Here is a 26,811-nt window from a genome sequence, read left to right as displayed (position 1 = left end):
AAGTCCCCTGCGTGGGACGAAACGCTTCATGGCTGCCGCTGCATAGCAGAAGGATTACCATTAAATTTTGCAGCTGATTTAGCCCATGTGATCCGCGCTCTTTCTTTCACGGTGAAGGTGAAAATCGGGGAGAGTTAACTGATATATATATATATATATATATATATATATACACAAAGAACACCTCTCCAACAAAGAAGCATGAGGACACAGCGGGGAGCTTGTCGGGGGTTCTTTATTCAGCAGCTTTTTGTAGCATGATGCATTTCTGCTCGCATGAGCCTTCCTCAGATGCCGCAGCTGAAACGAGGTGAGTCCAACCTCCTCCTTATAATACTAGGCCCCTCCCATTATTGTGAGGTCAGCAAGCTCCTCTGAATGCGTTGCAGCTGTAGTCAATTGTTCCGAACTACAGTTCCCAAGATTCACCTCTCCAGTGAGACCAGGTATGGAGCTGCGATGATGTCCTGCAATGGACGCTGAATTGCCAGTTAAGGGGGGAAGTTTGATGATGCGGCCAAACCCCGAAGCTTGAATCAGGAACTCCCTCGAGTCCCCAACGTTCTGCCCCTGAATATCCAGTCAGGCTGGGCTGTGGATTTGGTGATACCGTGATCCCTATTTCCCCCTTGCAGTCACGGGCTGTTATGCACAGCAGACACCAGCAAGGCTTGATCCAGAGGCGATCCTGCAAATTCCGTTAACACGGAAACACGAATGCCACATTGCCAGTTCAATGCAGGATGCTTGTAGAACGAGGTCCTCAGAACGCGCACTAGCAAGCGCGTGAAATATACAAAGAACACCTCTCCAACAACGAAGCATGAGGACACAGCGGGGAGCTTGTCGGGGGTTCTTTATTCAGCAGCTTTTTGTGGCATGATGCATTTCTGCTCGCATGAGCCTTCCTCAGATGTCGCAGCTGAAACGAGGTGAGTCCAACCTCCTCCTTATAATACTAGGCCCCTCCCATTATTGTGAGGTCAGCAAGCTCCTCTGAATGCATTGCAGCTGTAGTCAATTGTTCCGAACTACAGTTCCCAAGATTCACCTCTCCAGTGAGACCAGGTATGGAGCTGCGATGATGTCCTGCAATGGACGCTGAATTGCCAGTTAAGGGGGGAAGTTTGATGATGCGGCCAAACCCCGAAGCTTGAATCAGGAACTCCCTCGAGTCCCCAACGTTCTGCCCCTGAATATCCAGTCAGGCTGGGCTGTGGATTTGGTGATACCGTGATCCCTATTTCCCCCGTGCAGTCACGGGCTGTTATGCACAGCAGACACCAGCAAGGCTTGATCCAGAGGCGATCCTGCAAATTCCGTTAACACGGAAACACGAATGCCACATTGCCAGTTCAATGCAGGATGCTTGTAGAACGAGGTCCTCAGAACGCGCACTAGCAAGCGCGTGAAATATACAAAGAACACCTCTCCAACAAAGAAGCATGAGGACACAGCGGGGAGCTTGTCGGGGGTTCTTTATTCAGCAGCTTTTTGTGGCATGATGCATTTCTGCTCGCATGAGCCTTCCTCAGATGCCGCAGCTGAAACGAGGTGAGTCCAACCTCCTCCTTATAATACTAGGCCCCTCCCATTATTGTGAGGTCAGCAAGCTCCTCTGAATGCGTTGCAGCTGTAGTCAATTGTTCCGAACTACAGTTCCCAAGATTCACCTCTCCAGTGAGACCAGGTATGGAGCTGCGATGATGTCCTGCAATGGACGCTGAATTGCCAGTTAAGGGGGGAAGTTTGATGATGCGGCCAAACCCCGAAGCTTGAATCAGGAACTCCCTCGAGTCCCCAACGTTCTGCCCCTGAATAACCAGTCAGGCTGGGCTGTGGATTTGGTGATACCGTGATCCCTATTTCCCCCGTGCAGTCACGGGCTGTTATGCACAGCAGACACCAGCAAGGCTTGATCCAGAGGCGATCCTGCAAATTCCGTTAACACGGAAACACGAATGCCACATTGCCAGTTCAATGCAGGATGCTTGTAGAACGAGGTCCTCAGAACGCGCTCTAGCAAGCGCGTGAAATATACAAAGAACACCTCTCCAACAAAGAAGCACGAGGACACAGCGGGGAGCTTGTCGGGGGTTCTTTATTCAGCAGCTTTTTGTGGCATGATGCATTTCTGCTCGCATGAGCCTTCCTCAGATGCCGCAGCTGAAACGAGGTGAGTCCAACCTCCTCCTTATAATACTAGGCCCCTCCCATTATTATATATATGTAAATGTAGAGCCTCTGACTGGGAGGAGGGTGAGCTGGATGTCAATCTACGAAAGATACCAATGATGTAGAACTGTAATTACATGTATGGCAGGTAACTTTGCCAACAAATCTATAAAATAAGACAGGAAGAAATTAACTATGTGGTGGATTAATCCTAAATTAGCAAACAGTTAATTGGTATCCACCTTCAATAAAATAAATGCAGATCTGTTTCTCCACATCTCCTACCCAATAAACTTCTAGCGTTTCATAGTCAAGTCCGTTCCTGACCAATAATTTCTCCCACTGTTCCAAGATTCTCTTTTAAGAAAAGTTTGAGTTTTATATGTGATGGGACTATTTATATGTAATAGAACAATTAACATTACTGGAAGTCTGCTTACCTCATCGTCCGTTTCCTGTCGGATGAAGGACCTTAAAGACATATCATCCATCAGATCTTCCTGACTATCGTTGGGTTGTTCCACCTTTCCACTGAAGAACAGGACAGTCTCTGGGCTGGGGTTGGGCCAAGATAAAACTCCTTGCTTGTCTACACAACAGAGCACCTACACCAAAACAAAAACAGGCACATGGAGCTTAGATTGCCCTGGGGGATGAGTTAGCAGAGAGGTGTAGCAGTACACTGAGAAAAAAAACGACATTGGTCTGTCTAGCTTAACCCTCTTGCTGCATTATGAAGCCAGAGATAAACACATTCTCCAGACCAAATCTAACCGGAGTCTTAAAGCCAGCTTTGTAACATGCTGCTTAGCAGTCAGAGAGTACTCTTCAAGAACATGCTGTATCAAACAGATGAAAGATAAGTGTCTTAAAGAAAGACAAAAAAGTGAGCATTATTTCAAGTAATTCAAGCACTGAAAAGTTAAATAATATAGGAGTCCCAATGAAAGGTTAAATGTATATAGGTTAGATCATCAAGTCAATTCAATAACATAAATAGTACAGGTGCATGTATGTATATCCCCAGGTAGTCAAAGAGAAGATGAGTTGTACAGCAAGAAAATATACTCAACATAAATTCTTATAAGGATCAGGTAGCTATACATTTTGACCCACCATTTGGTAAGGCCTAACATGCATTAGTTGCGGTATCCTTGTCTTTGGTCTTTCTACCTCATTCTTTCCCTGAAGATCATGAGGAAGAATGCAATGTCGGCATAATGAATGAAGTACTTGTGAAATGGGGTGCAGAGTGGCAGTGGTGGGATACACTGAAAGTAATCCAATCATGCACATTGGACTCATCAGCACTCTCACTGCACTCGCTGCACTGAGGTCAACAGCCCAGGTACCCTCCTTGACTACAGGAACAGGTTACTTGCCTTCAGTAAACCTCTTTCTGGTTGATACTCTAATGTAACCACTGATCCCTCACCTTTAGAATATCCCCTAAATTACAGACTGGGTTCTGAACCTTTTTCAGCAAAATTATTGCGCACTGCTCAGTTGTGCCATGCGGCTTCACTCTGTCTCTGTACTGCTCTGGAAATTACAAAGAAGAGTCACATATAAGGGCCACCCTTGAGCGCCAACATCAGTTTCTTGCTTGATACTTTCAGCACCTTTAGAAGCAGACCATGAACAATTAACAAGAGCACAAAGGAGGAGGTCAGGGCAGCAATACCTGCACCAGTCGTTAAGGCGTACCGTGGCTACGATGTTGTGATTAAGGTTAGGTGCAATGGACCCCGGACGTGACAGTCATGCGTCCCTTAAACAAATTTAAGCAAGAATGGCCCTGCACTCAAATGAACAAGTAGGAAATTGGTAAAGGCAATTCGTGTCCATAGTCCAACACAAAGATGTAAAGTTATATCTTCCCAAATGAAAAACCCTTAGTCAGCGTTTTTGCTGTAGATAACTATTCCTTTTATTCCATAGAAAATTCTTTCAAATCACAGCACGCAATTGACAAGACAGCTGACGCGTTTCGTCCCTCTTGGGACTTCTTCAGGGCCTGATGAGTAAAAGACATATCATATGTTCTTTATGGTTTAGTCCTAATGGGAGTGAGCGAAATAGTAGTGAGACAAGTAGATGGGATATGTATCTCCCAGAGGTTAGTTGTGTCTTACAGATCAAGAGTCAGCTGTTTTGTCCATTGCTTGCTGTGATTTTACAGAATTTTCTATGGAATAAAAAGAATCGTTGTCTACAGCAAAAACACAGACTAACGTTTTTCATTTGGGAGGTTCCAAGTGAAAACAAGGAGGGACTAACAGGCCCATTAACGAATCAGAAGCCAGCATTTACGAAGGACATGGACACAAGCCAATGACAAATATGGGCGGAGAGTGGGTGGGCCTTCAAGTCTATACTCGAATACAGCATGCCTTGAAGAGCAGCCCATGCGCTTCCCAGGCTTGACCTAATTAGAGTGCCAACACCATGGGCGTCCGCAGGGTGGGGCAAGGGGGGGGCACTAGCGGAGGGGGAGAAGGGTGCAAGGCGGAGGAGAGCAGGGTGAAAGGCGGAGGGGGAGAAGGGTGCAAGGCAGAGGGCGAGAAGGGTGCAAGGCAGAGGGCGAAAAGGGTGCAAGGCAGAGGGCGAGAAGGGTGCAAGGCAGAGGGCGAGAAGGGTGCAAGGCAGAGGGCGAGAAGGGTGCAAGGCAGAGGGGAGAAGGGTTCAAGGCAGAGGGGAGAAGGGTTCAAGGCAGAGGGGAGAAGGGTTCAAGGCAGAGGGGAGAAGGGTTCAAGGCAGAGGGGAGAAGGGTTCAAGGCAGAGGGGAGAAGGGTTCAAGGCAGAGGGGAGAAGGGTTCAAGGCAGAGGGGGAGAAGGATGCAAGGAGGAGGGGAGAAGGATGCAAGGAGGAGGGGGAGAAGGGTGCAAGGCAGAGGGGAGAAGGGTGCAAGGCAGAGGGGAGAAGGGTGCAAGGCAGAGGAGAGCAGGGTGCAAGGCAGAGGAGAGCAGGGTGCAAGGCAGAGGAGAGCAGGGTGCAAGGCAGAGGAGAGCAGGGTGCAAGGCAGAGGAGAGCAGGGTGCAAGGCAGAGGAGAGCAGGGTGCAAGGCAGAGGAGAGCAGGGTGCAAGGCAGAGGGGGAAAAGGGTGCAAGGCAGAGGGGGAAAAGGGTGCAAGGCAGAGGGGAGAAGGGTGCAAGGCAGAGGGGAGAAGGGTGCAAGGTAGAACTAAATCAATAAATACAACTTATAACAGTCCTGCGTGGTGATGTATGAAATTATGAACCCTTTTACTCAGCGCCCAGATCCGATTCCTTTCACAGTGCAGCGCTATACAAGTTCCCTCACGGAGTGAGCCAACAATCCCATGTGAAAATCCCTCACTCTGCATTTGGGAACAGTGAGATGCGCACACCCGTCCTCTCTCTCGGCTGCAGGCAAACTGTACGGCAAACAACCTTTTTCCCCGAAGACTTTGGAATGCATTTTAACGAAACCGGCATAACGACGGAGTCATTAGTAAGCCTATCTTTTTACTGACATGTTTAATATGAGTCCTGCAATTTTAACGAAATATGCTGTTGACATGGACTAAAGCGCACCTCTAGGAGGGTCAGAGCCAGCGCCAGATATGTAAATATAAAATACAGGTACTTACTACCCTAGAGCAGTGCTTTCCTGTTTAGCTTGCATTTAAGTAAAAGAAGTGCATGCGCTCTGCCAGTCAGATAATCTAGATCTGAATGCTGACAAAATCCAAAGAATTAAAAATTGTGGCTTGCGGAGGCGGAGCCAAGTCGGCATCGAAGATGGCCGCTCAGTCCCCCGGCTCCGTGTGTCATCTCCTCCTCCGGACGCCTTCCGCCTGCTATCCTGAATGACAATGGACGCGAGCGGGCGCAGGAGCAGCTCCGGATCTTGATGGCGCGTCCCCGAGGTCTGTACTACCTCCACAAGGGGAGAAACGGAAGGTGGCGTTTGCGGCCTGTGGCAGCGTGAAGACCGGGGACTCGCCTGAAGGCTGATCCGGCCGCCAGTCGAACAACAACGGCCACCGGTTGCAGTGGGGGCCGGTCGGCGCCGGATTGAATCGGGTCGGCCGATTTTCGGGTCGCTCGCCCACCTGATGGGGGACATGCCTACGAGACCGACTATTCTTGGTTTCCCTGGGTCGTTTGTCCCCCCCCCCTTCTTGTTTTTGGAACTTTACTCGGCTGCCGCCGGGGACCGTGGCTGGTCCTGTCCCGCTCATTGCGGGAGAATCCTGAACTTGAGCTCAGTTGCATTTTGTAGCGCGGCTTCCCCCGGCGGCGGTGTGTTTTTGGTCGAGTCTCCGCTGTTTCAGTGCCCTGATCGTTATCCCAGGACGCCTGATGCCCGGCTGCGCATACCTTGGCCCTGATTTTGGATGGTACTTCCTCGGAACGTAATGGAGGGGGCAGAGTGCCACACCCGCGATACTACTCCCTGGCCTGATTCCTGTCCTATGGAGGAAGGGCGCTTGACGACATGGGGGAAATGGAGCAGACCTACATCTTGGCGATTTCCCTGTTGCCTAAGCTAATCTCCGTTTTATTTGCTCGCAGGATGCCCGTTCACTGGGTGGTATGCTGGAGGGTGTTGTCTTTGTTACGGATCTACTGAGCCCGACTGGTGCGTTGCTTACCCAGGCGCGATAAGATGGCGCCGGTACCGATATCCTGTAACCTGTAACGTGGGCTCTCGAGCTATCTCCAGTGGGTGACGTTTGTGATCTGTGACTATCCGTGGGCCCCTGCCTGGAACCGAATTAGGGACTTTGTTTTCACGCCATGCTGTTGATATATTTGGTTCTGCTCCGCCCTCTCTTTACACTGTGACGCTCTTTTCCCTGATCTGACTTTTTGATTGCGACGTGGCAATCATGTTGCTGTGTCAGGTTTGATCCACCACGCTGGCGGGGAGCGGGCGCGGATGTGGTCTGCTCGCAGTGTGACACTACAGACTTAATGTTGTTTCGATTTCCTCCGCTATCTTTAATCCTTATGATTGCTGACTTGGGGTGTGACGATTTGGTGGGCCATTGTGAAGTGCGCAGGACGGGTCAAAGACAAATGCTGTTTCTTCCGTTTCGATATTTCCTGCCTGCGGGGTTCAAGGGGGATGTGTGACGTATTGCTTTATTTCTGTTGTCATGCTGGGCTGCTCCTGTGCCTCGTGCATTGTTCTATTCTGTTGCGTTCATGCGGGGGTGTATTATGTCCTGTCTACATTCGTTCCTTGCTGAGGGAGGGCCGGGGGACTGTTAGAGGGCTCCCCTCCATTTTCCATTTCCTTCTTTTCTTCCCTCGCTTGGGTTCCTTCTTTAGACTAGGTGGGTGGTAGTTTCTTTTCTCTATCTTCTACATTTCGGGTTTCATGACAGGGGCGACAGGCACTCTGCTGAGGGGGAGGCCGTAGCTGGAGGCAGGGGTGCAGGGTGGGGGGTATTCTTCGTTTTTCTTTCTCTTTTTCAGTTTCTAGGGCCTCTATTTCTTCTTGTTCTGCTTGCCTTTTTCACTTCTTTCTTTCCCCCTTTCTCTATGGGATTCCGAATGATGGGTGGTTTACCGTATGCTTTTGTGTCTTCAACCAGTATGGGGGATGTTCTAATGACTTCTTATTAGATCCAGTGGGCGGGTGCTGCGCGGGGGGGCGTGCTGTAATGTTTGTTGTTTATCCTGTTTTAATGCGTGTTCTTGCATGCGCCCCGCTTGCAGTGGTCCCGAATGTGCATATCCTGCTTTTTGACGTTCCCTACGCCTGGCGTTACTACATCGTATGTCATCGGATCCTGTTCTTTTTTTGATTCTTCTTATAGAAAAATGAAACCTCTCTTATCCTAGCGCCGTTATGGTGCGATAGTGTCCTGGTTGTTACTCTGGACTTTGAGGCGGGTTGTATGTGGTTTGCATTATTGATTTGCTCTGCCCGTCTTTGTGATGATAGCCGGCTATGTTTCTGCTGGCTGGTGATTGTATCTGCCTTATGTTACAATAAAGGTTTTAAAAAAAAAAAAAAAAAAAATTGTGGCTTGCCTCCATTAAACAATATTTTCTCAGAGCTCACATGGCTGATGGTTTGTTGCGCTCTCCGTCCTTAAGCAAACGCAACAGACACACGCCAGCGGCGCTCCCTTTCAGCGCAGAATGCCTGTCTAGCAGCAGTGCAGGCTACACATACACACCTTGGGCTACAATCCGGATCATCTGAAGAGAAAATCAAGTTTTAGATAGGCTTTGAGGCAGACCAACTCAGAATATGCTGCGTATTGTGCCTGCTGGCCGGTATGCTGTATGCAACTACCGCATGGTGTGAGGCGCTAAATTCATCTCAGTGCTGTGCCCAAATGAAACCGTGCAATTGAATATTGCTTCTATGACCATTAATTCAATGTTTATATTTGAACAGAAACTTAGGTAAAGAACTTCCACTTCTGTTTTAATGTATGAACTGTCAATCTTATGCCTACTCACATTTGTGGGCCAACAAACAAAACATCAATAAGTCAAATAATACTCAATATTCAATTTTGACATTTCATGCAAACGGATTCAAAATCACTTTTTTTGTTTTTCTGTTTTGTAACGCGATTGAATTACATTCGTTTTTTCTAATACAAATTTTCACGTTTATGCATAATTATGATACATAAAAATTCTATTTACAGTGCATGAAAAAACAAATTCATAATGGCCACAACACTTTTCAGGACAATGTAGTGAAACCGAAGGGTCCTACTTCACTATAATCATATATCTGGAAAATACACTCTACTTTTCCTCGATATTAAATCAATACATGGTCCAAACTTGTGAGAAAGGTCAGAGAGCGCCTAAGTCCATTTTATATTTGATTGCACCACAGTTTGTTGGCTAAACTAAGCAGTTGTTAATCTATGTTGTTGTTTAAAAATGGCGATACTCTTGGCCTTGTGAAATGGAGGGGTTGTAAAGGGTGTGCCGACGCGTTTCGACCTTCGTGTGGGGACCAGGAGGATTCAAAGAAGGTCTTCCTCGGGGATGGAATTTTCTGTGTAGGACTCTATTGGTTAAAAATTTAAAGTGAAAAGAAGTTAAACTTAATTTATAAGCTGAGTGGAGAATGACATGAAAAGTGAAATTATTTTACCAAAAGCCATACATTGGGATCATACCTCCTAATAATCGAGGCGTGTTTTTTTGGAAGGTTTTAGAAAGGAGTCCAAGGAGCTTCCTTTGATTTTTCAGACAAAAAAATCAAATTTGTCTGGCAGTGTTCAGGTTTCTCTTCACATGCTCTTGATACCGATGGGCAACAAATGGAGGAACGGGTTTTAAAATTGAAGGATTTCGACCTTATAACGTGTTCTTTATTCAGCATGCATTAATAGTGTTTATTTTTTAAATGGTTGAGAAAAGGAAATAATTCCCAAAGTGCTTGAAATTGTGAATTTTCGGTTGGCACCTAACTACTTATAAGTGTAGTGGTTTCTTTACCATGCGCCGTGATTTAAAAGATCTCAAAGTGCTCACATTGTATGGTGCATTGCCTGTTTTAAACTTCGTTAGGGCAGAACATTACATTACAAATGAGACGGAAAATGGCAACTGCCTCAGGTTTCGTGGCATCGAATGTCGTCCATGTTGATTTTAGCATGCAACTTGGAAACCCCGATTTTGTGCTCAGGTGAGGGGGAGAAAGGCCTCATGCATTCCAGGATTGTGAGCTTAAAGATTATTTGGAAATCAAGGGAGCCTTTACCTTGAAGGTGAGCCAAAGTCGATCTCCAATTTCGACTCGCGCTTTGCCACGCTCGTACAGCTTACTCGGAATTCTCGTCACGGTCCTCGACTTCCGTGTAGGTCACGTGTGCGTACGCATCCTATCACTTTTATGTTTCTTACGTGTGTACGTACTCGTCGGAGACGTTGCTCTACTTCCTGAAGGATGCCTGGCTTCCGGGACGCTAGTTACCATGGCTACCGTGTACTTGTGAAATTGTTGATATCTTCGATCGCCGGTTGCTAGGCAGATGCATAGTTAAAAGCCTCCATATTTGTAACTATATGTCTTCGTTTAACAATTTCACTTTGAATCAGGATCGCTTAACCAATAAATGTTCTTTCTACCGAGAAGCTTAGGCACAGTGCATGATTTCCGAAAGTTCATTGAGTCCATTTTCTATTATGCCCAGTGACAAAATATATTTTGCCTCAAAATTCTCAAGAAGAGAATCTGTCATTCTGCCTTTGACGTGTTTTAGCACTGTCCACTTCATTTCCCGTGGCAGATGGTTATTTTCCAGACAGTGTTTTACCATGGGCGCAGAGAGTACTTTACATTTATTGCGCAATCTGTGTTGTGTGAGACAGGTTTTTATTTGTTGTGTAGTTTTTCCAACATAAGCCAATTTTCAGGGGCAGAGCACACAGTAGACCACATCGGAGGTGTTACAATTTGTGTACTCATCATGTCTGAAGTTTTTGTTTCCATAGTTAAAGTAATTTCCATCAATGGTGCTGTTGCATGAATGGCAATTTCCGCACCGGTGGGGACCTTTAACTGGGGGTAGTGCTAGCATGGATTGCAATGTTGGTTCAAATCTTTTCTTTTTTGTATTTGCCGGTACCAAGTGGTCTTTAATGCCTTTGTTATTAGTGAGGGCGAAAATTGGAAATTCCTTAAAGACTTCCAACAATTTGACACTGTGCCAATTCTTTTTTACGATCTTCTTGATTTCATTTGCATAGTCAGGAAAAGGTAGTAACGCATACAAGTGACATATCTTTTGATTTCTCTTTTGGTGTTAGTAAGGACTCTCTTAGCGTGTACCACGCCCTTTTCATTGCCCGATCCGTCAATTTTCTGGGATAATGACGTTAAACCAGTTTTTCCAGAAGTATTTTTGCATTTGAGAAATAATCTTCCTTCTTTGAACAATTGTGTCTTATTCTTAAGAACTGACTGAATGGAAGGTTGTCTTTCAAATTTCTTTGATGGAAGCTCGTGAAATGTAACAGCGTATTCCTGTCAGTATTTTTTGTGAACAACAAAGTGAAAATTGTCCCTTTGTCATGTTTGACCATAAGATCAAGGAAATTAATGTCATCTTTACTTGAATTGAAGGAGAACTGGATGTTAGGATTCCGTTGATTAATCCACACACTAAATTCTTCTAGTTTTTGCGGGTTTCCCCTCCAGAGCATGAAAACGTTGTCTATATTTTTTATATGGCATCAAATGGGTTGTTATTATAGATCCAACGATCTTCATAAAGTGCCATAAACATAATGGCCATTTCTGGGGCAAAAGGACACCCCATCGCAGTACCTTTGATCTGCAAATACTGTTCATCATTGAATTCAAAGAAATTATACTTTAGACATACTTTCCCCAATTCCACCAGAAAGGATGTTGGGATGGCATGTAGTCTAGTTCGTTTCACCAGGAAGTAAAGTATAGCTTCTAGTCCCTCTTCTTGTGGTATATTCGTATACAAACTCACGATGTCTAAGGTGACTAGAAGCTCCTTCTGTTGGTCAAAACTTTGTCCTTCCAACAGGGTTATTGCTTGCATTGTATCCTTGATGTAGCTGGTGGTAGAACTTGCTAATGGTTTTAGGAATGTATCAATGTATTTTGCTGGTCTCTCCAGAATCGAATTTACTCCCTACATTATTGGTCTGCCAGGGGGGTTGGCAGCATCTTTGTGAATCATTGGGAGTATATACATCAGAGTTGTCTTGGGATTTTGATTAAGAAGAAATTTGGATTCTTGTTTTGAAAGCCAACCGTTCTCTTCACTGTTTTAAACCAATGTCTTGAGTTTGTCTAAGACAGTTTTGGAAAGGTCTTGGTCAATTTTGCGATAATGATCTTCATTCGATAATTGGCGATTGATTTCCGCCTCATATTTCTCTCTTTCTATCAAGACGATTCCTCCGCCTTTATCGGCTGGTTTTATAATAATTTCTTGATTATTTTTTAGATCTTCAAGTGCCTTTTGTTCTTCTTTACTCCTATTCCATCTGGTGTATTTCCGTTTCTTATCGAAGTCATCCAAGTCTTTCAATAAATTTTTTTCAAAAACAAGTAATTCAAAAGGTATGCCTCCTGATGGTAGAAAAACGGTGGATTGATCTCTTAAACCAGAATGACTCCTATCTGGATTATATGGCTTATCTGCAAAAAATGCTTTGAGTCTCATCTGTCGGAAAAGTTGGATTTTGAACATATGCTCATACTGAATCATAATTCAAAGGGGGATGCTTTACAGACCAAAAGATGTCTAAGAAGATCAAGCTGTCAATTAATCCCGAGCAGTTAATGGAATACTTCAGTTTCCTTACAGAAAGTATACACTGGACATACAGAAGTGGACGAGTGGTTGTCTCAATCACAGCAAACGTATCAGAATATAAGTAGATTATATTTTTGTAAAGCATACTTGAGGCACTGCGTCCTCTTGCGGGATGACAAGAAGGAACCGCCAGACGAGATACACATCGCAATGAGCACCAAAGCGCGGAGTGTGAAGCCCGGCCGCTGCATATTTGGACCGTTCAACCTCTTGCAAAAGTAAGCAACATTTTATGTTATTTGTCCGGCATATTGGTTTGAAAGAACTTTATTAGGCATGTTCAATATATGGCGTTAAAATGTTTTTGGGAGATACAGAATGCGTTTTAATGCCATTCCACTTACGGCATTTAGAAGGGCACATTATTGCACATCTTGAAAACGTTTTTCGGGAAATAAACTGGTGTACTAACGCCCATTTCATGAAAACACATTTGTTTCAAAAGTCGTCTGCATTTTGGCTTTTGTACTGGTGTCATACAACCAGCATGCATAGAGCACTGAACATAAGCAAAGCACGTCGTGCCTACAGTAAGAGAAACTCATTAAAGAAAATCGTGCTCACATACTAAAAAAGACGTACCGTGTAACAACCGAAGTAAAAGGGCCAGTCGCCATGGGAGGTTACAAATGAAGACAAGGCGGTACTAAGGAGGGACAAACAAGCCACTTTATGAATCAGAGGCCACCAATTACGAAGGACATTGACACAAGCCAATGACAAATATGGGTGGAGAGTGGGAGGGGCTTCTATTACATACACCACTACAACATGTCTCCCAGTGCAGCGCATGCCTACTGACTCTAGGCTCGACTTAAAAATTACTACTTATGTCAAGGTCGGAACTATAGTCAGAATATTCCTTGATTCTATATCAGGATCGGAGGCTCAGATTATGCCTTCTTCCTTTGATTTATTCTATCAGCAGCCATTTCGAAACACAACAAAAAACTACTCTTCCCTTGAACACCAGGGAAATAGGAAAAAGTCCAAGTTCACAAGTCCTTCTTCTTTGCTTGCAGCCCAGTCCCAACTTGGTCCCTCTTTTCTGTTCACTCCTCCTCCTTCTTTGATGCTCAGCAGCAAGTTAAATCGATCATGTTCTCTTCTCCTGTGAAGGGGTGATTGTTATGGTGGTTGAATGCTAGGTTGTCTTTCAAGCAGGCAATCGATTCCGTTTCAGATTGCGGTCTGTTGCGGGACACTTTTGCGTGCCTTACGCAATGTTTTGCCCAATATTTCCTGTGGTGAGGTCCTCCCACCGCGTGAGGGCACAGTGGCACCTTTATGGGCAGCGGAAGTTTTTCCTTTTGCTTACTGTTGAGTGTGTGCTGCCCTGAGGAGAGCCCAGCCTTGTCCCTAGCTGCCTGATTGACACCCTTGTTTGGATCTGCATCCCCAAGTCCTTTATGCCCTATGGTGTAATTATGTTTGTGTTGTTTCTAACACCCTGTGGGGTTGTATGTGCAGCTGACAGTGCTGCGTAGCATACTTTCTCAGGTGGCAATAGCCCGGAATAACTAAAGGGCATGAGTTTTCCGGGGCTCAGCCCATTAATTGTGTGCCTTTGGCCACCCATATCAGCCTGGGCCCCCTTCCTGCCCAAATACTGTCTACTCTCTGCGTGCCTTAAACCTGTGCTCCCAGCAATTATAAAGTTGCCCGCAGTGGTAAGCGTACGTTCCACATTTTGAATCCATGTTGTCAGACTGGCTATCCAGTCTGGCCAGGATCAGTTCTAGGAGGACCCTTTGTCCTTCCTCCATTGGGACGATGAGTTTTATCAAGCATTGGATAAATCAATTTTTAGGGCTGTTAACCAGGCCATGGAGCCCTTAGAGCAGCGCCTCTTAGTGCAGATTGCGCTGGAGTGCGCCAAATGGGCTAAACCCATGCCAGATCCCCCAAAGGCCCTCCAAACACTACAGGAGGGAGGGACATTCCTCACAAAGTTTGTTAAGAACCCTAAGAAGGGCATCAACTGCTCCTGGCGTTCCTACCAGGATAAGCTTCTGGACCCGGTCAGCCCAATGCCCAAGATTCTCGATATGGGTGAGAATGCTAAGGCCTCACAATCTTTACAGAGCGGTAGCGCTCCCTTTTAATAAAGGTGGACCAGACATTGGGAGACCTCGCCTCTTCGGAGGCTGGAGGGGAGGCCAGGCGGTGGTTTTGGGAACTCCTTTGTCAAAAAACGTAGCAAGTTTGTGGCGATGATCACCTCCATGGACATAGCCCAGTCCAACATTCGGAGGATCTATACCACTCAGGTTGTCCATGGGGTCGTTCGTAGCAGCGGCCGGACTTGGCAGGTGCCACTCAAGCGCCCATTACTCCTACTCCAACCCTGACAGGGGACAAGGCTCTGGGCGTAGCAGTACCAGGACAGTGCATGCTTTAATAAATTCTACCCTACCAGAAGACACACGTTCTGAGGCTGTGGAGGCTACAGAGGTCCATCGAGCGCCTCTGGAAAAGGTGAGTGTCCTGTCATCGATTAGCCTGCGATTGGGGGGGGGGGGTCGTCTAGCGATCTTCCTCCAAGCTTGGGCTTCTATCACCAGTGATGTTTGGGTGCTCCAAATGGTCCAGGGCTTCCAAGTGGAATTCTTCGGCTGCCCTCATTAGGTTGCCCTCCCCATTTCATTTTCCCTGCGCGACACAGAGTCCAGCCTCATCCAGAATGGGGCGATTTCTTGCTCAGAAAAGCATCCCAATGGTTTTGTCAGCAACATTTTCCTGTTCAATCTGGCTGGGGTGCCAGGTGAGGAGATTTTTCAACAGGAGGAGCTTGGTCCAAGCAAGAGGAGTCCTTGCATATCAATTGCTTGGAGCTCCTGGCAGGGTCGTTTGTGGTGAAGTGCTGGACGAAATACAGGGTGCAATCATGCATTCTCCTCAAAATAGACAATATTTCCGCGGTCAGGTAGATCAATCACCTGCGCTGTACCAGATCTTGCACCCAGGTGAACCTAGCCAAGGATTTCCAGAACTTTTGCCTGGAGAACCAGGTTTCTGTCACAGCAGAATACCTTATGGGTCAGGCAAACCAGGTAGCAGATTGGCACTCTCGACATCTAATAGACTCCAGTGTTGGGAAATTGGACCTGCAAGTTTTCTCCCAGCTGTCAGGGAGGTGGGGCCCCTTCTCAGTCAATATGTTTGCGTCACAACTGGATCATCATTTACCAAGATGTTTCAATTGGAGACCAGACAGAAGCATTCCTCCAGGACTGAAATCGAAGTTAGGCATTCCCTCCTCGCCAGCAAGCAGGGATTGTGTTGATTACTCCAGTTTGGAGATCTTAAGTGTGGGTCCCGGTTCTTCTAGAACTTTATGGGATTCTCCAACCTAACTCCCCCACTATCCTCACATCCTGCTGAATCTAGATGGCAATCCACACAGTCTAGTGGTGTAGGGGATGCTGCACATGATGGCCTGGCAGATTTCAGGCAGTCTGGTCGCTCCCCGGCCATTAGTGACACACTTTGTCGCTATTATACAGAGCATGAGTTGACAGCACACTCAAGAGGTACTGATCTGTCTGGAACAGATAGCGCCATTGGTGTATGCGACAGGTGTCAATCCCATGGGTGCAGATGTAATCCAGATCCTTAATTTCCTGGCAGGTCTCGCAGAGGAACGGTTGGCTTGCCGCTCTATCAATGCGTTCCGATCGGCAATTTCTGCGGGCCATATCACCATTGATGGTGCTCCAGTGGGGGAACATCTGTTTGTCTGTAGACTTTTTCAGGGACTTCGTCTTTCCCTTCCGCCAGTACCATGCTATTCTGAGCAGTAGGAGGTCAATTTGGTGCACAATATTTTCCTATCCTGGCAGCCGAACAGGTTTTGATCACGCAAGGAGATTTCAGTCAAATTGGCGATGCTATTGTGTCTGGTTTCTTGCAGGCGCGTGTCAGATGTGAGAGCTCTGGATATCTTGCGCAGAGTCTTCTCCCTGGATGGTGTTTCATTTACAGTCAGTAAAAGGACCAAATGCAATACTAGGGTTATCTCATATCTGGTAATCCTGGAATCCAGCAAGCTGTGTGTGGTACAGTGCCTATCAATTAATCAATCAAGTCACTTATAGAGCGCACTACATATCTGTGAGGGTCTCAAGGCGCTGGGAGGAGGGGGGGAGGAGGAGGGTGCTGCTACTGATCGAAGAGCCAGGTCTTGAGGAGTCTTCTGAAGGCCAGTAGGTCTTGGGTCTGCCGTAGGTTGGTGGGAAGGGTGTTCCAGGTCTTGGCGGCGAGGTGGGAGAAGGATCTGCCACCGGAGGTCGTTATTCAGATGTGGGAGATTGTGGCGAGGTCTGCAGAGCGGAGCTGGTAGGGTGGGGGTGTAGAAGCAGAGTCGTCTGTTGAGGTATGCTGGTTGGATGTTATGGAGATCTTTGTGTGCGTGGATGAGGAGCTTGAAGGTTATCCTCTTGTTGACGGGGAGCCAGTGCAGGTCTCTCAGGTGGGGTGTGATGTAGCTTCGGCGGGGGATGTCTAGGATCATGCGTGCACAGGCGTTCTGGATGTGATGCAGCTGTCTCAGGAGCTTGGCCAAAGTTCCAGCGTAGAGCGCGTTTCCGTAGTCCAGCCTGCTGGTAACGAGGGCTTGTGTAACCGTTCTTCTTGTCTCGGTGGGGATCCACTTGAAGATCCTGCGGAATATTCGGAGGGTGTTGAAGCAGGATGAGGAGACGGTGTTGACCTGCTTAGTCATGGAGAGGGTGGAGTCGAGGATGACCCCTAGGTTGCGAGCGTGGTCGGTGGGTGTTGGGGCTGTTTCCAGTTTTATCGGCCACCAGGAGTCGTCCCAGGCTGACGAGGTGGTGCCGAGGATGAGGACCTCTGTCTTGTCAGAGTTCAGTTTTTTAGTCGGCTGTACTTCATCCATTCGCCGACAGCCTTCATTCCTTCGTGGAGGTTGGTATTTGCGGTGTGAGGGTCATTGTGAGGGAGAGGATTGGCTGGGTGTCATCGGTGTGAAGAGATAATGTTGAGGTTGTGCTTTCGGGCGACGTGGGCGAGGGGTGCATGTAGATGTTGAACAGTGTCGGGCTGAGTCCTGGGGTACGCTGCAGATGATCTCGGTGGCACTGGATCAGAAGGGTGGGAGGCGGACACTGGGTTCTGTCTGAGAGGAAGGAGGTGGTCCAATCCAGGGCCTTCTCTTGGATTCCGGTGTTGTTTAGGCATGTTCGTCGTGTGCGGTGGCAGACCGCGTCGAAGGCGGCTGACAGGTCCAGGAGGATGAGGGCCGCTGTTGTCTAGCAGGGTCCTGATGTCGTCGGTGGCGGCAATGAGGGTGGTTTCGGTGCTGTGGATGCTGCGAAACCCGGACAGGGACGGGTCCAGGATGTTGTTTTCCTTTCCTTGAGGTAGCGGGTCAGTTGTTTGTTTCTCGGTGACCTTCGCCGGAAACGAGAGCAAGGAGATGGGTCGGAAGTTCTTGAGGTCTGCCTTGGGTTTCTTGAGTAAGGCGTTGATCTCTGTGTGCTTCCAGCTTTCCGGGAAGGTTGCTGTCTCAAAGGAGATGTTGATTACTTTCCGGAGGTGGGGTGCGATGGTTGTGCTGACTCTGTTGAAGATGTGGTGAGGGCATGGGTCTAACAGTGATCCGGAGTGGATGGTGTTCATGATCTTGCAGGTGTCCTCGTCGTTGATGCTGGTCTAGGAGAGCAGGCGGTTGGTGCAGGTGGTGTTCGTGGGGGCGGTGGTTGTCGGGGCCGTCGTGGAGTTAAAACTGTTGTGGATGTCCGCGATTTTGCGATGGAAGAAGGCGACCAGTGAGTCGCGCAGGTCTTGCGAAGGCGGGATGTCGTTGGTGTTGGAGTTGGGGTTGGAGAGTTCCTTCACGATGTTGAAGAGCTCTTTGCTGTTGTGTGCGTTGTTGTCTAGGCGGTCCTTGAATGAGGCCCTCTTGGCGGCTCTGATGAGTTGATGGTGTCTGCGGGTGGCGTTCTTGTGGGCTGTGTAGCTGTTCGGTGATTGTTCGCGGAGCCAGTTCTCCAGTTTCCGGGATGTTCTTTTGGAGGCCTGTAGGTCTTCGGTGAACCAGGTGGCTTTCTTGCTGGTGTGGTTGTTGGAGGGTGTCCTGATCGGGGCGAGGGTATTGGCGCAGTCGTCGATCCACTGTCTGAGGTTGCGGGTGGCGGTGTCGGGGTTGGTGGGGTCGGCGGGTGGCCTCTGGGTGAGGGTGGTGGTTAGCTGGTCTTCAGTGACTTTGCCCCAGCAGCGACAGGTCATCTGTTGGGTGCAGTGGTGCGTGGTGGGCTTCCTAAAGGTGAATTAATGCAGCGGTGGTCTGTCCAATGGGGTTCGGTGGTGTGGCTTAAGGAGACGTGGGGGCTTGCGGAGAAGTTGGGGTCAAGCGTGTGGCCGGCAGCGTGGGTGGGTGTTGTCACGAGCTGTCTGAGTCCGAGGTTGGCGAGGTTGTTGATCAGGGTGGTGGAGTGGGTGTCGTTGTTGTTTTTGAGGTGGAAGTTCAGGTCCCTGAGGAGGATGTAGTCCGTGGGGGCGAGGGCATGTGTGCTGATGAAGTCGGCGATGGAGTCGCTGAACTGTTGTCTGTGCCTGAGAGTCTGTAGATGAGGGTTGCTCTGAGGGTGGTGTTGGGGTCAGTGTGGATCTGGAAGTGAAGGCGGTGCTGAGGGTGTCGTCTGAGTTGGTCGAGACTCTGAGGGTGTTCTTGTGAATGATGGCGACTCCTCCTCCTACTCTGTTAGTGCGGTCTCTAAGGGTGATCTTGTAGCCTTCCGGAACGGCTATGGCGATGCCGGGGGCTGATGCGGGGTTCAGCCAGGTCTTCGTCAGGAAGGCGACGTCTGGGGAGGATGAGTCGAGGAGGTCCCAGAGTTCGACGGCATGTTTGCGGGCAGAGCGGGTGTTGAGGAGGATACATCTGAGGTAGTTGGGTTCTTTGGTTGACGGTTTGGCGGGCCGGATTCTGGTGAAGCTGCAGTTCCGGCAGGTGAAGGGCCCTTGAGTGAGCTTCGGGGTGGCCCGGTAGCAGGTGTGTTCTCGTCTGGAGTTGAGTGCGTGAAGGGTGCTGGTGTCGTAGAGGATTTGGGTGTCGTGGCGTCCGTGGGGGCAGGGGTTCTGGCGCTGGGCAGGGGTTCTGGCGCTGGACGTGGTCCAGACGCGGACGAGCGCAGACGGGCTTGCCTTAGGCGCGCCCGCTGCGCGGCCGAAGGGGAGGTGGGAGGGAGGAGCAGCTGGGAGGGGGCGGAGCAACGAATGGGCGAGCGGGGGGGCAGGGCCGAAGGGGAAGCAGTGGCGGGAAAGGATGGGGGAAGGACGGCGAAGGGGAGAGAAGGCAGGCAAAAAGCAGTAACCAGACCAGTACAGTAAACAGGGGCAAATACATTACAGTGATGCAATAAAAATGCTAGCAGAGCACAAAATACAGCACAATAAAAACGGTAGCATAGCACAAAATGGAGCACAATAAAAACGATAACAGAGCACAAAATAGAGCACAATAAAAACGATAGCAGAGCACAAAAAGGAGCACAATAAAAACGATACCAGAGCACAAAATAGAGAACAATAAAGAACAGCAGTGACAAACCTGCGGCCTACCACTGGCCACTAGGGATGAGGCGCAGGTGTAGCCTGCGGGTGGAGACGGCCCTCGAACTTGGCAGCAGCTGGGCTCAGGAGCACGGGCGCAGTCAGGTGGAGCTGCGCGGGGAGCGCCCTTCCTGGAGACAGGGTCAAGGGTCGCTCTCACTGCCACACAGCGGCCGCCATAAGAAGGGGAGGTGGGAGGGAGGAGCAGCTGGGAGCAACGAATGGGCGAGCGGGGCCAGAGGGGACGCAGCGGCGGGAAAGGCTGGAGGAAGGACGGCGAAGGGGAGAGAAGGCAGGCAAACGGCAGTAAACAGAGACAGAAAACAAAGAACCAGCACAGTAAACAGGGGCAAATACAGTACAGTGATGCAATAAAAACGCTAGCAGAGCACAATATACAGCACAATAAAAATTATAGCAGAGCACAAAATGGAGCACATTAAAACGATAGCAGAGCACAAAATGGAGTACAATAAAAACAATAGCAGAGCACAAAAAGGAGCACAATAAAAACGATTGCACAAAAAGGCGCACAATAAAAACGATAGCAGAGCACAAAAAGGCGCACAATAAAAACGATAGCAGAACACAAAATAGAGCACAATGAAGAATAGCAGTGACAAACCTGCGGCCTACCACTGGCCACCAGGGATGAGGCGCAGGTGGTAGCCTGCGGGTGGAGGCGGGCCTCGAACTCGGCACCAGGCAGCAGCTGGGCTCAGGAGCACAGGCACAGTCATGTGGAGCTGCACGGCGTGGGGAGCGACCTGCCAGCGCGTATGAAGAGTTGACTGAGGAAGTCAGCCCCTTGGGCGAGAGACAGCTGCTTATTCCATTGCGAAAGCCATGCAAAGCGTTTTTTTCTCCAACCATAGCCAGGTGGATTAGTTGGGTAATGCAGGAAGCGGGAATTGATACTAAATTGTTTGGTGCCCCCTAAGCTAGAGGGGTTATGGCCTCAAATGCATTTTCGCTCTGAGCACGTTTGGCGGATCTTTTGCGCGCTGCCAACTGGTCCTCAGACTTTAATTTTAAGAGGTTTTATTTTAAACCAGTGATGTAAGTGGCACAGCTGGTGGTGGACAAGCTTTGAACTGGCATAATCTGAGCTTCTGGTCCGGACATAGAATGAAAATATGCCTAGCTTTAGTACAGGTAAGTTTAATTCTATTAAGCACACGGAGGCGAGGATTATCCCGCCCGGTGATCATTACCGACGCGTACCCTCCCCGTTCTGGTCTAAGTAACTTGGTTAAATGTTTAAATGAGTAATAACATTTTATTGTAAGATTGGGTCTATGGTTAAGCATTGCGTTACAGTTTGTATTGTTTCAGTGGTTGTACTTCTGATACAATCATAGTGGAAATGGTCTCTGATGCTGCCTATTTTTACAGGGAATGATGGTTCCAAACAAGACGTATCAAATTCAATACAAAGTTGTTTGGGTGGAGCGATCAGGGCAATTTGCACCGCAGCGTGGGGACACACTGGCCGAGTGTAACCATGCGCTTTATAACTGTGCCTATTATTATTATTTATTATTATTTGCATGAATGAAGAGCAGGAGTGAGCAGTGAAGAGGGACCAAGTTAGGACAGGGCTGCAAGCAGAGAAGAAGGACTTATGAACTTGAACTTTTTTTTATTTGCCTGGTATTCATGGAAAAAGTAGTTTTATGTTGTGTTTCGAAATGTCTGCTGATATAATAAAGCAAAGGAAGAAAGCATAATCCTCACCTCCGTGTCCTTAATAGAACTGAAACTTACCTGTACTAAAGCCATGTACATTTTCATTATCTTAACCTACTACAACATATACACTAATTTATTTATGAAAGCACCTATCATAAACTTACATCTTGAATACGCCAACCCACTCTTTTAGTGTGCACTTCAGTACTCCGTTTCATCTTTGGCTGTTTGATTAATATCCTTGCTAGTTGTGTATATATATTTTGTTTTTGCAGCTGTTTATTTAAATTGTCTGAAGTCCGCCAGTTGATTTTTTTGGTTGTGAAGAGTGACTTTCATTTTTTTCTTTCTTTTACTTTTGTTGTTAAGCATGTTCTATGTGGCAGTTTAATCCACTCGGATCCACAAATGTGTTCAGAGAAAAGTCTTAGCAGTATAATACAACACTACTCTCTAGCACAGTAACTGTGCTCAGCTGACCAAAAGCTACTGCAGAGACAGTAAAACTTTTAAGAAAGACAGAACTTCATAGACGAAGGGACCAGTGTTTTTAGATACATGAACTCTGGCCCTCTTACTCTACTTCAACAAGAAATCACCTTGAGGTAATTCCGTTTGCAGACCAGCACTGTACATCCATTCTTCATTCACTCACCCTATCTGCACTTTATAGAACTTGAACTGAAGCCCACAGTAATTCTAGTCTAGCAGCTGACGAATCATTAGGAACAGGTAAGTACCTTAAAATAATGTACAAACATGTGATGACTGAATATTAGAGTCTAAAACATAGGACATTACAAAGACAAACATATTCTGGGGAAATCAGGCACATACATGTGAATGACAAGAGTTCCCCCAAGAAAAATGGTTTTATGGTTAGTATCTCCATTCAAGTCTGTTAATTATGTCAGTGTATCATTACCCATATAGGCATGCCCTCATCACCTGGGTCACCACAATCAAGCTCGGACATAGACTTACTGTAACTGATCCCAGGATGTGCAGCAAGCTAGAGGTGAGGCTGAGGGTCTGCGACCTGCCTCTCAATAAGCTGAGGAAATGACTCCAGACACACCGCATCATTTCCTGCCAGATACAAAAAGAACAATAATAGCTGGATGTGGCACACATGTACACCAAAAACATTGGTGAGAGGTGCACAAACAATGACAAACCACCCCTCAGATCATACAGCATTCAAAGCATAAACTCGCAAAAGGGAGAACAGACATGGTAGGGAAAATAGTACAGAAAGCACTGACTCTTTGAGCAACCCTGTGGCAGCCCAGACCTCCCCTATGGATGGCAATGGCCTCGTAGTATGCGTTCAGGATTCCCGATCGAATACACTCACTTCATAAGTGCTCACCTCTGATCAGTAAAGGACATTACACTGGATAACACTTTTATGAATTGACCTTGTTGGAGGTCAACATACGTTGAACACAAATGTAATGCAACAGGAAAGGGTGTGGAAGGTGAGCAGCAGTCTAGTGCTCTCAGATTAGTTCATCACATGTAATGATCGACTGATTCATGTAAAAAATCTGACAGCGCATTACAGATATCCATGCACCAGCATGCAGAGTGCAAGGAAGCTGAAGCAGTGTGGCAGCTACATATCACAGACAGGAAGCAGGTAGGAACAAGCAAAAAGTCAGAAGTGAGAAAACTGCTACCACTTGAGTAAGAGCCAGAGAAACACAGACACCACAAGCAGAACGCAGGGCAGAGGACGGAAGGGACTTTGCACTATTAGTGTTTTGGTTTAGGTTCCAGGGAGTGAGAATGGACTAAAAGATAGCGCAGTTGGGCAGAGAAAAGAAAATAAAAGGCCAGTAACACGTGGGTACCTGAGATGACACCATCTCGGTGTAGCTGCTGAGCGTGTCCTCTGAAAACTTAGCCATCTGGAGCAAGAGAAGAGACTGGTTACTATTATGCTATCATAAAGGGAGTAGACTGGAGAAGATGGGGAAGACGTCTCACTGCTTTTATAGGCCGATGAGTGATGAAATAATTCATCATACTACTGGACTCTAACAAAACAAACTCCATCATAAAGACTGAAGTTCTTCAATTTTCAAAGTGCAGAAACAGTTGAAACACTAGTAGTGCACCACAGCAGAATGCTGAAATCACACTCATCTATTATCCATCCCCCTCCCACCTGAAAACAAAAGTATGTGTGAAAAGGTAACCCCAAAAAAACAGGTGTGAGTTCAGGCACCCCATTCAAGATAATCAACATCAGTACTGCCACAATCATACTGCCAGTTAGTACCATGTAAAAAGCAAGCATCAGTTTCCTACACAAATAAACACACTCTCCCCACCCAACAAAGAACAGCAACACACTTACCAGGGTAGAAGGGCAGCCCTTACTCATCTGGGCTAGTACACGAGCCTCACCCAATGCAGTGACAAGAATCCACAAGATTGGAAAAAGTAGAGGAAGGACAGGCAAGACACCATTTACCTAAGGAAACAATGACAAAGCATTAAACTGTACATAACAAACTATCCCCACTATAAGAAGGGTGAATAAGCTGAAACACGCTACTTCCCCTTTAGCAGCAGTGACTATTTTTGTTTGTCTGTAGTTCTTCTGTGAAAGAATGTTATAACTTAGTTTACCAAGCCTAAGGACTATAGCTGCACCTCTGCTGAGAACCAAAAGGTAGACTTGTATCTGAAGATGTATTTATTTGCAAAGTTTTATATAGCGCTGGCTAGACTTGGAGGTATCAGAGCGCTTTACATGAGGATCAGCGAGTTACAGGTTACATAATTACATAGTCAAGTATAGACATAGGAGAAAACATGAGATTACAACTTTTCACGGCTTAATTCTTGTCTCGTCACTGAAACTTGAATTGGAGTTAATAAACATAGACCAGATAGTAAACAGGAACTTAATTAACTATTGTCATCATCTGAGAGAGGCACAAGACGATTCTTACAAATTCTTGTTTGGAAGGGACTCAGTAATTCAACATCAACAAGATCCTCATCATGGCTTATCAATTTGCAGAAAATTTTAACAGATTTGGAAACAACTGAAGAATGGTGTCAAAATCTGGATTACAATTTTTTTAAATAAAATTAAGGAAAAAGTAAGCTTCTCTTTTGCGGAAAACATTGATCACATTTTTAATCTAAAAATGGGGTGATTTTGTAGTAGTACTTTTCTACTCTGGTACCACAAACGTAAATCCATCACCATCTTAAATTAAATTCACCAATTTGACTCCTCCATATAGCAGAGTTTAAGTCCAGGTAGAGCAAGGGGATTAATCCAGGCTGCAGGTGTTGCAGACATTGTGAAGCCAAAGTAGAATCTATATATTTTTGATCTGCATTTGCCTCCAATTGACCAAGGATTGAAAAATGTTGTTGTGCCCACTGTTTTCAGGCATTTGGCGGGTAAGCACCATAAAACAAGCATTAAGAGAATGTATTAAAGGAACAGTCAACTTATCAAATGTCTAATAACATTTTTGGATCTTGCCATGAATGCGATCTCACCAGCCATGATGCAGAGTGTAAAACCAGGAAACATTTGAAGCAAAAAAATTTAGCATTTAGTTTAAATTGCACTTTGCTCTAATTTTTAAAGAAAACTGTAATTCATATCTATAGACCAATAATACTTTAAGATATTTTGTGTGTTTTGTGTATGTCTAACTAGTGTAAATTTGGGATTGCGATTTTAATTAATCTTTAATAAATTTCTGACATCTAGTGCATAGGAATGGAAAAACATGTTGAATATATAAAATTTTGTTTGGGCATTAACCATCCGTGAAATCAGTATGACAAGCGATGATGTTAATCGTAAACCAACACTATCTCATGTCATGATCCAAATCTTTCTATTCTTTTTTTCTCATTGACGGTGAAGTGGGAAGATACAATAATGATCTATACTAGATACAGTGGACAGCAGTAGTGACAGCCACATTTTACTCTATAAATACTGGGATTCTTAATTTAACTTACGGTCTGGCCGCAAACTCCCCCATGCTCACTGTTTCTATTGGCCCCTTTTACTTATAATTTCACCTCCTCCCTCCCCTCTACTTATACGCCTCACTCTCTCGCCTCTCCATCTACTGACACACTATAACATTCTTCACTGTCTTCTTGATCTACTATCTTTGATTTGATTCCTGATTATGATATCCCGAACTCAAAGAGCAATTATGTTACTCAAAGAGTAACATAATTGGACTGCATTTAAATGACATGAGCGAACTGGTCACAGATTTGCCTAATAAACACAACATATGACAAACAAAAATGTGTTGCGTCTGACTAACAGTCTTTGTTTTATCCATATAATGACCTTAATGCATGCAGAGTACTAGAGCTCTTTCTAAAGCACAAGCTGGGTTCTAGAAGCAAGGAGGCAACTGAACTGTTTGATACGGAAAGATGTAAACACCTTACATATATATATATCTGGATGTGTTCTCATTATAATGTCTGTGCATGTCTGTATCTCACTAACCATGAGTAAAGTCAGAACAACTTCTAGAAAAGTTGTGTTAAGACAGATGTTTCAAGACGCTTTATGTATTGGTTACAAACGAGGTAATATGAACCTATTTAAAGCAGTGTTTACATTTCAAGTAGGATTGGCATCCTTGTTTGGCAAGGGTTTCTCCCTTTGCCAAACAAGGATGCCAATGATGTTGACTGATAACGTGCACCTTCATCTTTTCTCTTTATTGTGCGATGGCAGACTCGCATTCAAACACATTTAGTAACTATTGCAACGTTTCACACCACTCCAGACTTGGGGGCGGCTACACTTGATCCTGTTTTACAAGCAAGGTGTTAATGCATTTCTGGTGGCCCCCTACATGCTGCAGGCCCGTCTCACTTAGCTCGTGCTTTGAAAACGTATGCTTTTGCCAGCTAGCTCGTTAGCAGCTTTCCTATAGCTGCTTGTAAAATCCCCGTACTTTTTTTCTAGCTCCTCTTGCGGCTTCATTTTGCTCGCCCCATGTCTGCTCCTTCACTTACTCCCACCCTTACCCCCCCC

General features: G+C 46.5%; 1 protein-coding gene across 4 annotated transcripts in view; it reads right to left on the bottom strand.

Moving 5' to 3' along the window:
- Positions 1-26,811, bottom strand: part of TMEM94 (transmembrane protein 94) — a 968,231-nt gene that overhangs the window by 576,534 nt on the left and 364,886 nt on the right. For 3 of the 4 annotated variants that reach the window (XM_078654522.1, XM_078654524.1, XM_078654525.1), the window contains 4 exons: positions 24,124-24,240; positions 23,615-23,671; positions 22,743-22,847; positions 2,616-2,780 (listed from right to left, as the gene is read on the bottom strand). In XM_078654522.1, the coding sequence (XP_078510648.1) occupies positions 2,616-2,780; positions 22,743-22,847; positions 23,615-23,671; positions 24,124-24,240 (444 nt within the window). The remainder of the gene's footprint in view (positions 1-2,615; positions 2,781-22,742; positions 22,848-23,614; positions 23,672-24,123; positions 24,241-26,811) is intronic. The other variant, XM_078654523.1, reaches the window with a different exon arrangement.

The sequence above is a fragment of the Lissotriton helveticus genome, chromosome 7, assembly GCF_964261635.1.
Source record: "Lissotriton helveticus chromosome 7, aLisHel1.1, whole genome shotgun sequence".
Classification (NCBI taxonomy): domain Eukaryota; kingdom Metazoa; phylum Chordata; class Amphibia; order Caudata; family Salamandridae; genus Lissotriton; species Lissotriton helveticus.
Note: the sequence above shows the minus strand (reverse complement) of the source record. Positions and strands in the feature narration are given on the sequence as shown.